Consider the following 16,568-nt stretch of genomic DNA (forward strand, 5'->3'; position numbering starts at 1 on the left):
CACCCGCGTCCCGCCCCACGGGCCTGGGTCCTCGAGGCGGGTCCCGGGCGCGCACACGGGGCGGCCGGTGGGGGCCGGCTGCCCGCCCCGCGCCGCCCCGCGCCGCCCCGCGCCGTACCTGGATGTTGGGCTTGGGCTCGCAGGTCGGGCCGCTGCCCTGCACCACGCTGTCCAGCACGGCCACCACGTCGGGCGCGGGCGCCACGAAGCAGGAGGTGCGCGCGGCGCGGATGGCGGCGTGCACGTCGGCGAAGCGGAAGGCGCAGAGCGCGGCCGGGGCGGCGGCGGCGGCGGCGGCGCGGGGCGCGGGGCCGCCCGGGCTGCGCTCGAAGACGGCGAAGAGCAGCTCGCGCTCGGGGAAGACGGAGACCAGGCGGCTGTAGAGGTCGGTGCGGCCCGCGCCGCCCGCGCACTGCAGGCCCAGCTGCACGTAGGACTCGGTGAGCTTCTCGGGGTCGCCGTCGGCGGCGCGGGGCAGGCAGATGCGGGCCAGCAGGCTGCGGGCCTGGCCGTCCTTGTCGCCCGCGCGCGCCTCGCTGTTGAGCGCCAGGTAGGCGTAGGGCGGCGCGGCGGCCGGCGGGTGCAGGAAGGCGCGCACGAAGCCCAGCTTGTGCTGCTCCTTGGCGCCCTGCTTGATCTTGAAGATGTTGTCGTCGGACGGGTTGAGGTCGTAGGTGAAGAGCTTGGCCGGGTCGCCGGCGGCGTCCAGCGAGCGGATGGAGATCTCGGGCGTGTTCTCGAAGCGGTGGTCCTCCAGGCTGTGGTTGCGCGGGAAGAAGGCGCTGCCGAAGCCCGTGAACGTGGCGCCCACCAGCAGGCGGCTGCCCGCGGCGCCGGCGGCGGGCGGCAGCAGCAGCCCCACGGTGGACGCGTTGGGGTGGTTGGCGGCCACGTTGAGCATGCTGGGGAAGACGCTGACGGGCGCGGCGGGCGGCGCGGCGGGCGGGAAGTGCACGGCCAGCGCCGAGATGTTGCCCCGGCGCCGCAGCTGGCAGAAGCCCTGGAAGATGGTGCCGCACGCCACCACCAGGCCCTGCCCCGCGTCCAGCTGCAGGATCTTGTTGTAGTTGTCGGTCAGGCGCCGCGGGTGCCCGCACGACGACTGCGGGAGCTGCGGGGCGTGGCACAGCGGGTTGTCGGCCACCGGGCCCACGGCCGCCTCGGCCTCCAGGCTCAGGTTGGCGCCCGACAGCTGGTACAGGCGGTTGACGGCCGCCAGGTACACGGTGCCGGCCGCGCCGTCCAGGACGAAGTTGTTGGTGGGCGTGGGCGAGGAGAAGCGGCGCTGGATCTCCAGGGCGCCGGCCCGCGCCGCGCCGGGCGGCAGCAGCAGCGGCGGCAGCAGCAGCAGCAGCGGCAGCGGCAGCGGCGGGCGCGGCGGGGCGCCCCTCGGGCCCGCGGAGGGCGGCGGCGGCGCGGGCGCGGCGGCCCGGGCGCTAAGCGCTGCGCCGCCCGCGGCGCGACGAGCCATGCCGGCGAGCGCGGGCTGCGCGGCGCGGCGAGTGCATGGGGCGCGGCGCGGCCGGGAGCCGGGAGCCCGGAGGCGGCGAGAGGCGGGGGGCGGGCCCGGGCCGCGAGGCGCTTCCTGCCCGCGCCAGCCGCCCCCGGCCCGGGCGCCCCGGCCCGGCTCAGCCGCACGGCGCAGCCCGGGGGCGGGGCGGGGGCGGCTCCGCGGCGGCCACGCCTCCCGAGGCCACGCCTCCCGAGGCCACGCCCCCTCCGGCCCGCGCCCGCGCCCGCGGTCGGACGTCGTCCCCCGGGCCCCGCGGCGGCCGCGCTCTCCCGCTTCCTCCTCCCGGTCTCCGGCCCGCTCGCCTTCCTCTGCGCGCCCGCCCGCCCGCCCGCCCGTCCGTCCGTCCGTCCGAGCGTGCGTGCGTGCGGCCGCTGCCGCTCCCCGTCCCCCTGCCTCACTCCCCGACGCCGGCTGCGCCCGCAGCCCCGCCCCGCGCCGCCCCCTTCCCTCCCCGTCCCCCCGGCGCGCCCTCCCTCCGGCCCCCGGTGACCCCCAGCCCCGGCCCCGAGCGGAGTTTGCAGGCCTCGCGGCTCGGCGAGCGGGCCAGCCCCGGGCCCACTGCGGCCGGGCGGCCGAGGCCCCGGAGGAGCGCGCGGGCCCTGGGGCCCGGGCTGGCGGGGAGCGCGGAGCCCGGCACCCCGGCACGGCCGGCCAAGGAGGTGCCCCCCACACGCGCCCACCCTCGGGGTCAGACGGGGAGACCGGCGGGGGTGAGGCTGGGCTCCGGGCGGGAGGGGCGGCCGGTGTCCGAAGCCCAGTCCGGCTCTGGCCTCTCACCGCGGGGCCTCATCAGATCACCGTCTGCCACCTGGGGGGCGGTTAGGGGCCCCATGGTGAGCTGGGGAAAGAAAGGAAGGGCCGGGGTTGCTCAGCAGCCACGGGGTTGGGGCCGGCAGGAAAGGCTGGACCGACAGCCACCCCACTTCCTGAACACCCCCACCTCCCTGTGGCCCCTCCAGGCCTGGGTCTTGTCAGGGATTTGATGGCTGTGATGGCCGGGCAGGGCCCCCCTGCCCAGGCCTAGTCAGGGGGCCCCTTCCTCTGGATGGGAGGGCCGCGCTGTACCCCCATGAAGGCCATAGGCAGAGCCCTGGGCACCTCGTCCCCCTCCACCCGCCCGCCTCCGCCTCCAGCCCCAGCTCTGTCCCCTCTGCTCTTGCCCCTCCTCCGGGCCTCAGGTTCTCTTCCCCTCCCCGGTCCACTCGGTCTCTATCTCTGGGTCCCTATCTCTCCTCCCGGTCCCCACCCGGCTCTCCCCTCCTTGCTTCCTTCCTGCCTCGCTCCTCTTGCCGCATCCTGCAGCTCCCCCCACTGAGCCTTGAGGAGAATGCTGCTGAGACCAGCAAGCATGGATTGTTCTGGACACTGTGGGCACGCACGCTTCCTAAGTGACTGTAACCCACTGACCCGCAGCCATTTGGGGTGCCATTAGACATCAGGCTAAACATCCTCTGACAGACTGGAGGTAAAGAGTGCTGGATGGCCTTGGGCAAGGTACTTGCCCTTGAGCCTGTTTTCTTGCTGGAAAATGAGGATCGTAATAACACCTTTACTCCTGGAAGGCTGTGATTCTTGGCCGGTTAACCCAAGGTCCTTGGCCAACTCAGCTTTCTCTCCACTGTGGGATTGAGAAACGAGGAGCGGGAGGAGGAAAGCCAGGGAACCAACAGTCAGGGCCCCGCGTCTCAGCAGCAGACAGGCGTGCAGAGCTGAGGCTTGGACCCAGCACTATTATTATTATTTTATTTATGTGTTTATTGTCAGTTGTGGGGCTTGAGCTCTAGGTCTGGGCACTGTCCCTCAGCTCTTCAGCTCAAGGCGAGCGCTCTACCACTTGAGCCACAGCGCCACTTCCATTTTCTTGGTGGTTAATTGGAGAAGAGGCTCACAGACTTTCCTGCGCAGGCTGGCTTTGAACCACGATCCTCAAATCTCAGCCTCCTGAGTAGCTAGGATTAGAGGCATGAGCCACTGGCACCCAGCTTCCAGCTCTATTCTTGCAGCCAGCTGACAAGGCAGGCATTATGGTGCCCATTTCACAGAATGGCAAAATGAGGCAGCAAGGTGAGGATTCAAACCCAGACCTGGGAACACTCGGGTCAGGGTGAGCCCTAGCAGCAGCGCTGGCTGGAGGAAGGTGGGAATGTGCTTCTACGTCTCCACCTCACTATGATGTCCTGGGTGTCTCCCCAGAAAAGATTTGAGAGGGGCTGTGGGGAGGTGGGTGGTACTCTGGTCCTGCGCTGGCTAAGTCTGAATTGTCTGGGCAGATGCCCCAGCCCTACTGACTGTGGCCGGGTAGAAATCTCATTGTGACTCAGGCCCTGGCTCACGGTCCTGATTAGATCAGAAGGCTCGGTCTGGGGCTAACATGTCTTTAATGACTTCGTAACATTTGTCATTGTCCCTTTTTAATAGAAAGAAGGTCTCGAGCTCAGGGCTAGCGTGACATCAGCTTTCTCAAGAGCTGGGCCTTTATGTTTGCCATGTCTTTCTAGTTTGGGCGCTGGCTTCTGTGAAAATAATGATGTCAAACTTCCCCATAAGTGCATTTGTGGAAGTCTTTAACAAGTGAGTTAAAAATACGAAGTAGGTCATAACACAGGTGGTACAAAGATGCCTGAAGCTCTGGAAACCTTGGGAAAAGCCCCAGTCCCTCTGCTGATAGGGATGAGCACCCCCTCCCCCATTCCTGCCTGCTCTGCGCTGCCTCTGCTACTGGGCAGAGCTGAAGGGGGAGGAGGAGGAGGAAGAGGGAAGGAGGAAGTGTTTTTTTTTCTTCAATTGGAAAAAATAACAGTGGGGCCAGGGCTCCACTGGGAAGAGGGGCCCCTGTCCTGAGCCCTTGGCTTCGGGAGAGCCTTCGCCCTGCAGGAAGCCAGCCAGGGCCTACACGGCACCAAGGACATAGCTGGGCATCTCAGCCGTGCCCTCCTGGAACTGTCAGCCTTGTGTCACAGACAGGGACCCAGGATCAGAGAGGTCCCACAGCTTGCCTGCTGCTGCACAGCACACACACCCCCCCTTCCAACCCGGCTCTTGGCCGCTTGTGTCCCTCTGCCTTCTGACTTGGGGTTGAGACCCCCACACCCCAGGCCCAGCTCTGCCCCGAGTCGCCCGGTGAGCTGGGCGGCATGGCGTCTGAGGCCGCCCTGTGGAAAGCGGGGAGGAAGCAGACACAGATCCCACTGGGGGTCTGCTGGCTTGTCGGCTCTAAGACCGGGACCCCTCTGCCTGGAACCCGGAGAGGAGCCGCCTGGTCCCTTGGACGGGTCACTGTGCCTCCCGGAGGCCTCGGGGACCCTGATTGTGACTGCCGTCCCCAGAGCAGCTGCCCTTGAGAAGTGCCCCTGGGACCCCGAGTCAGATGGCCAGGAGTGGCTTGGATGAGCTTGAGTGCTCAGAGAGGCCTAGAGGCATGTCCTAGGACACACAGCACAAAGATGGCACCACGTGAACCCTGCCCATATCCTTGTGCTCCTTGCTTCCTGATGCTAGATATGCAGCCACTGCAGCGTGCCCACTGGCATGGGCCAGGAGAGACAGAAGAGCCACTGGGAGGCACAGCCCGGGCCATGTCACTAATGTGTGAGGGGCAGCCGCTGCTGCAGAGAGCACACTGGCCTCTCCCACCCCTGTGGACGCAGCCCCGGCCATTTCCACCGGGGCCTGGCTCTGGAGGAGCCGCCTGCTGCCCCATCTCCTCTTTGTCCCCGCGGGGGCCGGAGGAAATGGTTCTCATTCCTGCCCAAGAGCCGTGCCCTCCCCCGACTTGGGGCACGTCCTTGACCTCGGCTGCCGTCAGGGGACGTGAGGGCCTGCGTGCGCTGGGCGCGGGCGCGGGCGCCTGGCCTGCGGGGGGCCCCGCGTGGCCCCTTTGTGCTCTGTGTGGTGGATAATGGGCAGCATTCTCAGACGGCCAGTCATGGGTCTGGGCCTGCGAAGGGCCTTGGGCGGCTCACACTGAGGCCTCTGTCCAGGGCCGGCGAGGGGCCGGCTGCCCCCGGCGCCCCCACCCACAGTCCCAGGCTGCTGCCAGGGAGAGTGAGGGCTTCTGAGGCTGAGCGGACGGGTGCTGCCCGGGGCCGCAGCACAGAGCCCGTGGCCGGCAGAGATGCCCTGAGCGCCTACCGCGCACGGGCGTCCCGACCATGCCGGCGCTGGGCCCCGGTCCCAGTGGGGGCTGGCTGGACACCAGAGGACAGGGCAGTAGCTGTGCCCTGGGGACACAGGCCGAGGAGGCGGTGGGCGGAGCCCCGAACTCTCCTTCCAGTGTGTGTGTGTGTGTGTGTGTGTGTGTGTGTGTGTGTGTGTGTGTGTGGTACATGTGTTCATGTGTGTGGCTGCTCCCTAAAGGGCTGGGGTTTCCAGACCTGGTGATTCCGTTCCTAGGGTGCTCATCCCAACAACCCAAGGCCTGAGCTCAGATCCCAGTTCTAGGCTTCATTTCTGCGTGACCTCTGTGTGTTGTGGGGGGGGGGCTTGCACCTCCCTGGGTCTGCTCACTTTCCACACTTATGAAGTGAGTGTGAGTCCTGGCCCTCTTTGTGTCCTAGGTAGCTTTGGAGAACTCGTCTCTCATCTTGGATGCACTGGGGCATCACCTGTGTATGGAGGGGGAGGGGGGATCTGCCCAAGCACCAGGGCTGCCCCGCCCTGGCAGGTGAGCCTGCTCTCCCCCAGGCCCCTCCCCCCCAGCTGTCTCCACTCGTCACTTGGACCACAAGTTCCCCTCCATGTCCTGGGTGTGCAAAGGGTGAGCTGCCAACCGGGACGGACACCTGCTGTGTGTGAGCACCAGAGCCAACCATAGCTGGCTGGGTGCTCTTGTTCAGTCACACACAGCGGTGGAGGAGAGACCGGCGTGGGCAGGGGTGCGGTCTTTCAGCACGACGGTTTTTCTGAACCCCTACGAGGATCTATTCCAGAAAAGATAGTTCCTCTTGTTTTCTTGGGAGAACTTGTCTACCTCCCTCAGGACTCAGCCCAAATGTCCCCTTAGAAAGGGGGCTGGCCTCCTTCAAGCCCCTTATTCTGAGATGGTTTTCTGGCACCCACTTTGGGCTGCTAAGCACCCGGGACAGCCTTCCTTGGGACTACAGAAGACAGGACAGGACGCAGGTGAGTGAAAGTTGGGGTGGGTGGACTCCTGGACATGCCTGCTCCACACAGGATGGTCTTTTTGTTTGTTTATTTGTTCTCTGTGTTGTACCAGGCCTGGGGCTTGAACTCAGGGCCTGGGTGCTATGCCTGAGCTTTACCACTTGAGCCACTGCTGCTCTTCTGGCTTTTTGGTGGTTAATAGAAGAGTCTTGAGAGAGGACTTTCCTGCCTGGGCTGGCTTTGAACCGTGATCCTCAGGTCTCAGCCTTCTGAGTAGCTGGGATGATGGGTGTGAGCCACAGGCGCCGGCTGGTCGCAGCAGTCACAGGAAACTCGGAGAGCCAGTAAGGCGGCCTGGCCGCCCCCATTCTGTGTGAGTGGCACTGCAGAGCGCCCCTTTTCCCACGATCAGTATCCCGCCTGCCTTCCACAGTCCTGGGGCAGGTGGACACCAGTCCTTCCTCACCAGAGGCCTCTCATCCAGAGCAGGTCTGGGTCTGGAACATTCTCACCAGGGATGTGAGCCTGTCTCCCTCAGAACCCCTGAACTGAGAAGTGAAGAATGCAGAGGAGTTAGGAAGGTGGAGAGACTTTCCAGAAGCCGTGATGTCCGGGGCTGGGGGGAGAGGGCGTGGCTGGGCGGTGGGGTGGGGTTGGGGTGGGAGGGGCCTGTGGGCTGCTGGTGGCCAGTGTCTGCCTCTGTCATGCGTTTTAGGGGTCTTCAACAGCCTGACCTCTGCTTTGGCCTTGGACGGTCCAGTCTCTAGCCTTGGCTTGACTGGCCTGACCGCACCTTCCCCCAGGTCCTCCAGCCCCTCCACAGCTTTCCCACCCTGCCGGCCCAGCAACTGGGAAGTGGCTCTTCGGGACTTTCGGGTGACAGCATCCATCCTCACGGGGAGCAGCTCTGCTGACCTCAGCTGCGTCTCCAGAGGAGCCACATCCCAGGCCTGGACTTCCCCTCTGACTTCCCCTCAGTCCTGGCGCAGAATTCCCCGGCAGGGGTCCGGGAGGGGGGTGGGGTCGCCAGGGCCCACTAGCCCCACCTCCTGCCACTTCTGCAGACCAACCACCACCCAGGCTCACCCCAGGTGACCACCATGACCATCAGGCTGCTCGTGCTCCTGGGCCAACCAGGGGCCGGCTTAAGAGCAGAGTCACCTGGGGAGGGGAGGGGCTGGTTCAAAGCAGACTCACAGGACAAGGGAGTAAGAGAGGAACAAATAACTGTCCTCCCTCCGTCTCTGGGCCTCTAGGGCAGAGGCAGCCCCCACCTCTCTCCACCTCGTCTCTGGCCTCCACCTGCCCACCCAACCCTCTGGAAAGGGCCTGGGAAAAGATTGTTTCTAACATACAGATTCTCAGAGAGGCCCGGGTACCAGGATGGAATGTTGGAGACACCATGGCAGCCCCCCCCATCCCGGCTCATTCATAGCCGCAGGTGACAGCACGTGGGACAGTCCCCTATCCCAGCTCACAGCCCCTCCCACCTGGGGTCTCCAGGTAGCATGTGTCACAGGGTGTAGGCTTTAGGTCCAGTGGTGACAGTTCCCCCCAGGGAACGTGGACAGATCCTTCATCTCTGTGGGCCCCATTTCTCCATCTGCACAGTGGGGGTGCTGGGGGAGGGGCAGCCCCCGTTATAGGGCCAAGGCCTCCATGTGGGAGGGAGGCCGCAGCTGGAGGCTGGGGAGCAGGGGAGGGGGGGGCTGGCTCCCACACACACTTGGCACAGGTCACTATTTGCTCCTCAGTGACCTCAGACGCAGGCTGGTGAGATCTGATCAGCGGCATTCTCCAGGTGAGTCGTGTGACCTGTCCACCCCAGGGCTGCCTGCCCAGCCTCGGGGTGAGCGGAAGTGATGGAGCCCAGGCTAACAGGCGGGGCAGCCCACCAACTCTGTCGGCAGACCAGCCAGTGCCCCCTTCACTGTGCATTCTCCGCGTGATGTACCGGGCACCTGCTGTGTGCCAGGCAGCACGTGCGGGGCAGGGCGGAGGGGTGGAGGGCATTGGGGGGGGATACAGCCATGAAGACAGAAGAGACAGCTGTATGTGCAGCTGACAGGCAGGCCAGGCCAGGGTAGAGGCCGAGGACACAAGAAAGCCAGGCCAGAGGGCACCAGGGGCTCATCTACAACGCTAGCTGCTCAGGAGGCTGAGATCTAAGGAGCACGGTTCCGAGCCAGTCCAGGTAGGAAAACTCATGAGATTCTTATCTTCGATTCATCACCAAAAAAGAAGTGGAGACGTGGCTCAAGTGGTAGAGCATGATCCTCGAGTGGAAAAAGCTAAGGGACAGCATCCATGCCCTGAATTCAAGACCATGTTTTTGTTTTGCTTTGTTTTGGGGTCAGTTGTGGGGCTTGAACTCAGGACCTGTGTGCTCAAGGTTAGTGCTCCATCACTTTGAGCCACAGTTCCACTTTGTTTTCTGGTGGTTCATTGGCGATAAGAGTCTCATGGAGTTTCCTGCCTGGGCTGGCTTTAACCACAGTCCTCAGATCTCAGCCTCCTGATTAGCTAGGATGGCAGGCGTGAGCCACCAGTGCCAGCTTTGACCATGTTTTGGTTTTGAGTTCTTGAGACCAGGTAGCCGGGGCTGTCCTTGAACTCCCAGAACTCGCGCCACTCCGCCACACTTCCAAGAGCGCTTCTAACCCATGTTGGCGGTCCCGCCCGGCATCCTGGCTGTGCCCCTGGGCATGAATAAGAAAGGGTGTCAGGGGCCGGGCCAGAAGCTCAAACTTCGGGATCCCAAACCCAGGCTGAGCTCTCCCCACAGCCTGCCAGGCGGCCCAGGTCAGCGCCCATCCAGCCGCCAGACACCCCATCCCTTCAGGCCACTCATACAAAGTTCACCTTGCAACACCCCGCCCGTCAGCCCCTGACTGCAAGACTACTGCCTCTGCGTGAGCCCCGCCCGCCCGCACCCCTGCGCTCTGCCCTTCCTCCCTTTTCCTGAGGTCCTGGGCAGTCCAGGCCCGGGCCAAGACACTGGGGTCTTGAACACAAACGTGTTCTGTTGTTTATCTCCAATGTCAAATCCAGTGGAAGCTTTTGGGGTGAAGCGGGGCCTTGCTCCCTTGCCCATGGCCATGTGGCTGACCCTGCCACTCCAGCCATGCCAGGGTCCCCAGCCTTGGTTCCACCCGGCCCTTTCTGGTTCGCTGCCCTCCACCCGGTGGACGGTCCTGGGGAGCCCCTGCCCTGCTGCTCCATGCCCAGTGCTCTCCGCAGGTAGCTGGAGGCCTATTCAACCCTTGCCACAGCACCATGGCAGGTCCTCTTCTTGGTCCTGTTTCTGGGGGGGACCCCAGCAGGGCCAGCCCCCCCCCCTCCATCCCATGTCCCTTGTAAACAGGCTGGCGTGTTGTGATTCTGATCCCAGGCCTGGGGTGTTCGTGGTATCTGCGTCCTCTGGTGGGACCCAGACTTGTGTCCTTCCCCCCTTCCTCCCTCCCCCCCCCCCCCCCCGATGGAGCCCGGGACCTGACCAGGGAAGCAGCTATTTCCAGCTCCCGGAAACAGGAAGTGAGTCAGCCTGAGGAGCCTGCAGGATGCGGCACCCGAGGTGCAACCGATGCGCCTGGACGGAAGCGCCAGCCTCCTTCCTGGCAGGAGGCTGGAGGAAGAGGATAGGAGGGGAGACCCCCTCCTCAGCACAGCAGGCAGCGGAGCCCCCCCGCTGGTGAGGTCAGCGCGGACGCCCCACCCAGCCCATTGTCCATCCACACCTGCTATCTGTGACTGGGAGGAGGCCGCCCCAGCTCAAACCCCAGCCCTGCTGACGGTGACCACAGCCGGGCCTGCTGTCACCGACTTACCCCCACCCGAGCAGAGAGGCGCACGGGCCCTGGCACAGAAGGCCAGGGAGCAGCCGGGATGGCCAGCTGAGCGCACTGTGACCGCGAGGCTTTGCCTGGCCTCCACGTCTCGGCGGGCACAGGAGGGCTCCGGGCCGGCCTCCCCTCTGAGAGGAGAGGGGCTGGCCAGGGCCGGGCGCAGGACGGGGGCTGCCCTCCACGCACTCTGCCAGGAAACAGCCAGTCAAGCACCTCCTTGCTGGGCCTCAATTTCCCCACCTTCACGCCGAGGCTGGCCAGGCCCGGGCCAAGACACTGGGGTCAAGGCCAAGGGTTTTCCACTGCAGGGCCCCTTAGGGAGCTCTCTGGACCAGGGACTCCAGAGTGGTCTCTGGGGCCAAGGGACTCCTTTCTTGGGGCGTCAGAGCCTGGGCCTCGCGGCTGGCTTGGCGGGGGGAGGGGGGCGTCCTGCCTTACAGCTTGCTCACTGGTGTCACCCACACCCCGGTTCCTCCAGCCTCCCTCCCCCCACGAGGCTTGCTTACCCTGCGCGAGGGGCACAGCAGAAGAGCAGGCAAAGCCTCAGACGTGCACCTGCGTCCTGACCCTTGATGGAGTTTGGCACTTGGCTCTGAGTTTTCTGTTTTTCTTAAAGAATATGTATTTTGTGTATTAAAAATAAATTTGGAGCCAGACACTAGCGCTCATATCTGTCAGCCTCGGTGCTCGGGTGGCTGAGATCTGAGGATTGAGGTTCAAAATCAGTCCTGGCAGAAAAGTCTGAGAGACTCTCCCCATCTCCAAAATAACCAGCAAAAAGCCAAGCTGGAGGTATGGCTCAAGGGGTAGAGCACCAGTTAGGAGTAAACCAAGTAAGCTCAGCGAGGCTCTTCATTCAAACTAAAATGAATAAATAGCCAGGTACTGGTAGCCCACACCTATAATCGTAGCTACTCAGGAGGCTGAGATCTGATGATTGAAGTTCAAAGCCAGTGTGAGGGCTGGGAAGGTAGCTCAGCGGTAGAGTGCATGCCTTGCAAGCATGAGGCCCTGGGTTCGATTCCTCAGGACCACATAAACAGAAAAAGCCAGAAGTGGCACTGTGGCTCTAGTGGTAGAGCACTAGCCTTGAGCTGAAGAGCTGAGGGACAGCGCCCAGACCCAGAGTTCAGGCCCCATGACCGGCAACAAACAAACAAAAAATCAAAGCCAGTGTGGGCAGGAAAGTGTGTAAGACTCTTACCTCCAATTAATCACAGAACAAGTCCGGAAGTGGTGCTTTGGCTCAAGTGGTAGAGTGTTAGCCTTGAACAAAAGGAGTTGTTCAGGGACAGTGCTCAGGCCTAGAGTTCAAGGCTGGCAATAAATAAATAAAAATAAACAAATGTGTGGGGAAAGCAGAATTTTTATGGGGATCAGAGGCCAAATTAACAGCCATGATGGCTGGGGCAGACGGGGGGGGGGGGGGGCACCCAGAGCCTGTGGCCGGCGCCTGGTGCCCGGAGCAGCTCCTGCCTAGGGTCTAGGCTGTCCCAGGCCAGCGGCACAGCTTCCAGGGCTGGAGGTACCTCGAGAAGCGGCAGCGGTGGTGCCCCTGATCTGCAGCGTCCCAGTTTGTGAACAGCTTGCTCCGTGCCTCAGCTTCCCCCCCCTCCGGTTGCTGGGAGGGGCTCCCCGGAGTAAAGACAGGTCCACAAAGTACCAGGCTTAAGGATGGTCAGACATTGGTCTTGGTGCCCAGAGCCAGGCCGCACTCTCGGGGAGCCTCCTCTGCTTCAACGGCCCCTCTCGGCATGGACCTCAAGGCCACTGCTGGGGCTCGGGCTGGGGAGGCCTGGCCAGAGTCCTGGCCCTCCGCTGCCCACCAGAGGCTGGCCAGGCACCAGGGGAGGGGTGGGCGTGAGGACCGCAGGGACCGCAGCCACGGCTGGAGTTCACAGGGGCTGGGGCTCTGCGGGGATTCACCGCCCATGCGCGCAAGCGTGCGGACAGGGCCCAGGCCGCGCTGTTTTTGCACTGTGGAGTGACCGAGAGGCCGGATAGGATTTACGCTGTTGGCCCTGTTCTGGCCTCCGGGCTGTGTCCTCCCAAACAAGAGCCCACGCCGCCGCCGTCCCCTCACCCCAACTGCTGCCCTTGCTGCGAGGGGCCCTGACCTCGACTCAGATCAGCCACATGGTGCCCTCAGCCCCCGTTGGGAAGGAACTGGACTCACAGACATGAGCCACTGCCCAGGCTCCACACCCCCACTCTGCCCCCTGCCTGTGCCCCCCGCCCTCGCGTGACCCCTGCACTCAGGACCCTGGGCCCCTTCCACGCTCTCGGCTGGGGCCTCCTTCGGTCTCATGCAGGGGACAGACCCGCGTGGGGTCCGCGAGGGGGGGCTTCCCGGAGGAGGCGATGGGCGTCTCAGATCGGCCACAGGACAGGGCGCAGCCTGCAGCCTCCGGTCCCCCTCACCCCATCCCACTCCATCCTCCGCTCCTTGCAGACCGGAAGGAAGCCGAGGTGGGAATCCAGCTCCCAAGGAGAAAAAAAAATAACACGAATCCCATTGTCTCCACTCCCAGATCCTGCCTGAAAAACAAACACAAAATCAAACTCCAGCTGCGGAGATTTTCTCTGGCAGCGATTTCACGGAGGAGGCCCCGTGGCTGCCGGCCCAGCCGGGTGCAGGGGTGCACGCCAGGCCACGAGCAGGAGGCAGCGGCACCCAGGGGCGCACCCGGGACCCTGCCACCTTGCTGGGCCACACAGGCACTGCCCTGAGCCTCCCCGTACCACCGCCTCCTGTCCATTCCCATCCCTACTCCACCCTGGTCTGGTTCCCCATGAAGACCCTGGCCCAAAGGGGTCTGCGATGATGTGGACAGGACAGGGGTGCAGCCCTGGGGCACTGCGACCCACCCCTCCAGCTTCAAGCCAGTTTCCCAGCCCCAGGTTAGACAACTCCCTGGGCCTCTGCTCCCTCTGCAGGCCGAGGGCGGCAGAGCGGGGGGGGGGGGGGGGGGAAACCCAGCACCACGCTGGGGTGTCTCAAGCACCCCCACCTCGGTGATGGCGAGGAGCTTTGTGACCCCTGGCGTGAACCTGGCCTGCATGGAGGGCGCTGAGCTGGCAGGCGAGGCCGGGCCCTCGGGGCCGCCTCCTCCCGCTTCCCTCCAGCTTGACCTCAGCAGCCCGGCTGGGCTTTTCCCAGAGCCGGGCCGGAAGCGCGGGTCCCGAGTGTTTGTTCAGGCCGGGCCGGGCTCCGGGCAGGCGAGGCGGAAATGGCAGCAAGATGTTTGTCCAAGTGGGGGTCAGGCTCCTCTGCGGCCGGCCGGGGCCGCACCCCCGGGCCTGGCCTCCCCCCTCCCCCGCCCACGGCTGCTGCACACAGTAGGGGCTTACTGGATGGGGAATGGCTGGCTCAGAACCCACCCCGCCCTGGACCCCTGGACGTGGCCTCTCCTCCAAGCCGGGGAGAGCTGGCTTTGCGGGGGCCATGCTGGCTTTGCGGGGGCCATGCTGGCTTTGCTTTCTTCTGCTCAGCGGCACTCGGTTTCCTCCTCATGGCTGGACGTCTGCCCGGTGGACTGCTCCCCTAGGACTTCCCCCCCTCCAGACCCAGGCCTCTGCTCACGTGTCCCCTCCCTCACCAAAGTGCCCCTGAGTGAACCACCGGTGCCACTACCGGGCAGGGCCTGGTCCCGAGGCAGAGCAGCTGGCGCGCAGCAGTGTGCAGCCCAGACCTGCCGCTCCGGGCCCTGCCTCCCTGCCTTTCAAGGGTCGGGGTCACCGGGGTCCCCAAGGCAGGGCCAGAACCCTCGGCCGTGTCCGCCCTGCTCTCCACCTGCTGCTCAGTGGCTGTTCCAAACACCCCCAGTCTGCTGGAGGCTGGGTGCCAGGCAGGATGGCCTGGCAAGGCAGGCCCAGGGATGATGGGGCCCCTTAGGCTTCTGGGACCCCCACGTGGACGTGTCCGCACTGGGCCTGGGGCTGGGGAGGGTCTGTGTGCAGGAAGGCTGCTCGGGGCCCGGCTCGCCTGGCATCACGCCTCGCCTCTCGGTTCCATGTGGGCCTTGGGGCTGAGGACTCGGCCTACACATCATTATGGGAGATAATGGGTTGGGGGAGGGCGGGGAGGCCCTCTGGACACTTGGCCCTCTGGAAATCAGCTTCCATGTTTAAGAAAAAAGTCAGACCTAGGAGAGCTAGAAAGCCCTCACTTAGGATGCAAATGAAAAGGAAATACAGGCGCATAAAACCTGTGGGGGGGGGGGTGGCTGGGAAGGTGGCTCAGTGGTAGAGCGCTTGCCTTGCATGCCTGAGGCCCTGGGTTCGATTCCTCAGCACCACATAAACAGAAAAAGCCAGAAGTGGTGCTGTGGCTCAAGTGGTAGAGCGCTAGCCTTGAGCTGAAGAGCTGAGGGACAGCGTCCAGGCCCAGAGTTCAGGCCCCACGACCTACAAAACAAAAACTGACCAGGGTTGGAGGTGTGGCTCAGGTGGGACAGCGCCTGCCAATGAGTGAAAGCCAGCGCCAGATATCAAGCTCGAGTCCCATCTCAGATCAAGAAGAAAGAACGAACAAGGGACGCGGGAACGACTGTCCCAGAGCTAGACGTTGTCACAAACTAGAGACCAGCAGAAGGCCCGCCGGGGGAGCGGGCGCTCACATCCGGGGCCCACTCCCGCGGGCCGGGCCCAGGGCGCCGACCCCCTCTGTAGGCAGGGCACGGGGTGTCTGGTTCCGCGCGCTGCTGGCAAGGTGAGAACTGTCCTCCGCTCCCCGTGGAGCCGTGCCAGGCTTGGGGGGGTGGCGGGGACCCGGCACGGGGCGCGGCGGGGCGCAGCTGGCCTCTCCCTGCGGGCCTGGCCGGCGTCTTTAGTCTCTCCTGAGCTGGCCACCTGCAGGCGCGCTGGGCGCCCGGCGCCGGGCCGGAGCTGCGCTTCCAGAAACGGCCACCGGGCGGCGCCAGAGACCGGGTCCGAGCGCAGCTCCGCGTGGCGCTCGAGCCGGCTCCCGGGTCAGCCCCGCGCAGCCCCGCGCCCGGCTGGGGTGGGGGGGAGTCGGATGATGAATGGTAACAATAATAGTACTAACAGGGTCCCCTTCCTGCTGTCTCCCAGCCCACGCCACTCCAGCTTCCAGGGCGGTGGGGCCCCGTGGGCTTCTCCCGGGATCGGCCCGGGCTGCGCACCGCGCGGGACTCGGCCGTGGGGCGGCCTGGCACCGCAGTGGCTGGGCCTGGAGCTGCCCCGCGCCCGGGGCCCCCCACCGCCACAGCCTCCCTTCAGACCTGAGCTCAGTTTACTGCCAGCCTTGTCGGCTGCTTCCGAGTCGGCTCGCCACTGGGCGCCGGTCATCCCAGCTGCTCGGGAGGCTGACATGAGGATCAGGGTTCAGGGCCAGCCTGGGCAGGAAGGTCCGTGAGACTCCTCTCTCCAATAATCCACTCAAGACCGGAAGTGGCGCCTGGGCTCCAGTGGTAGAGCGCTCGCCTTGAGCTGAAGAGCTGAGGAGGGGCAGCGCCCAGGCCCCGAGTTCCGAGTTCAAGCCCCACGGCCGACCAAAATCAACAAACCTGTGTGACGGTGTTGTGCCAGTACAGTCCTGGCTGGGCTCTCCTCAAAGCAAAACCAAGATGTTTATGATATATATATATATATATATATATATATATATATATATATATATATATATATATATATATATATATATATATATAGCCAGTCCTGGGCTTGAACGGAGGGCCTGGGCACTGTCCCTGAGCTTCTTTTGCTCAAGGCTAGCACTCTACCAACTTGAGCCACAGCGCCACTTCTGGCCTTTTCTGTGTATGTGGTGCTGAGGAATCGAACCCAGGGCCTCAGGCATGCTAGGGAAGAGTCACCTTCCCAGCCCAGAGACTCTTCATGAACATGATGCAACCCTTAGGCTGCTTGCAAATGCTCTCCTCTGCAGGCATGAGCCTTTAATGGAGGCACTAAAGGAAACCCAGAAAGGCACTCTATTTTTCTTGTGAATGCTTGGTTTTTGAGGTATATTCTTGCTCTCCAAGAATTCTGAGCAACTGAATGCAAACTTACAGATTTCCCAAAGAGCAGAGAGGGAAATCTGCCCAGTTTCCTTCGATTTAATGCTCCAGTTACTGCGCTGTGCA

General features: G+C 64.0%; 1 protein-coding gene and 1 long non-coding RNA gene across 3 annotated transcripts in view; one reads left to right on the forward strand and one right to left on the reverse strand.

Moving 5' to 3' along the window:
- LOC138822722 (plexin-D1) overlaps positions 1–1,471 on the reverse strand; it is a 37,841-nt gene extending 36,370 nt beyond the window's left edge. The window contains exon 1 of the mRNA XM_070015614.1: positions 119–1,471. Coding sequence (XP_069871715.1) covers positions 119–1,471 — 1,353 coding nt within the window. The remainder of the gene's footprint in view (positions 1–118) is intronic.
- Positions 1,472–5,978: 4,507 nt separating this feature from the next.
- On the forward strand, positions 5,979–11,117 carry LOC138822672 (uncharacterized). Of its 2 annotated transcripts, XR_011370606.1 has the most exons (5): positions 5,979–6,634; positions 6,875–6,989; positions 7,101–8,057; positions 8,371–8,417; positions 9,402–11,117. It is a non-coding gene; the product is annotated as an uncharacterized lncRNA (long non-coding RNA). The 2 variants fall into 2 exon arrangements; XR_011370605.1 differs by having other exon boundaries at positions 6,875–8,057.
- Positions 11,118–16,568: the final 5,451 nt, after the last annotated feature.

The sequence above is a fragment of the Dipodomys merriami genome, unplaced genomic scaffold (genome assembly GCF_024711535.1).
Source record: "Dipodomys merriami isolate MVZ:Mamm:240054 unplaced genomic scaffold, mDipMer1.0.p SCAF_114, whole genome shotgun sequence".
Taxonomy (NCBI): Eukaryota; Metazoa; Chordata; class Mammalia; order Rodentia; family Heteromyidae; genus Dipodomys; species Dipodomys merriami.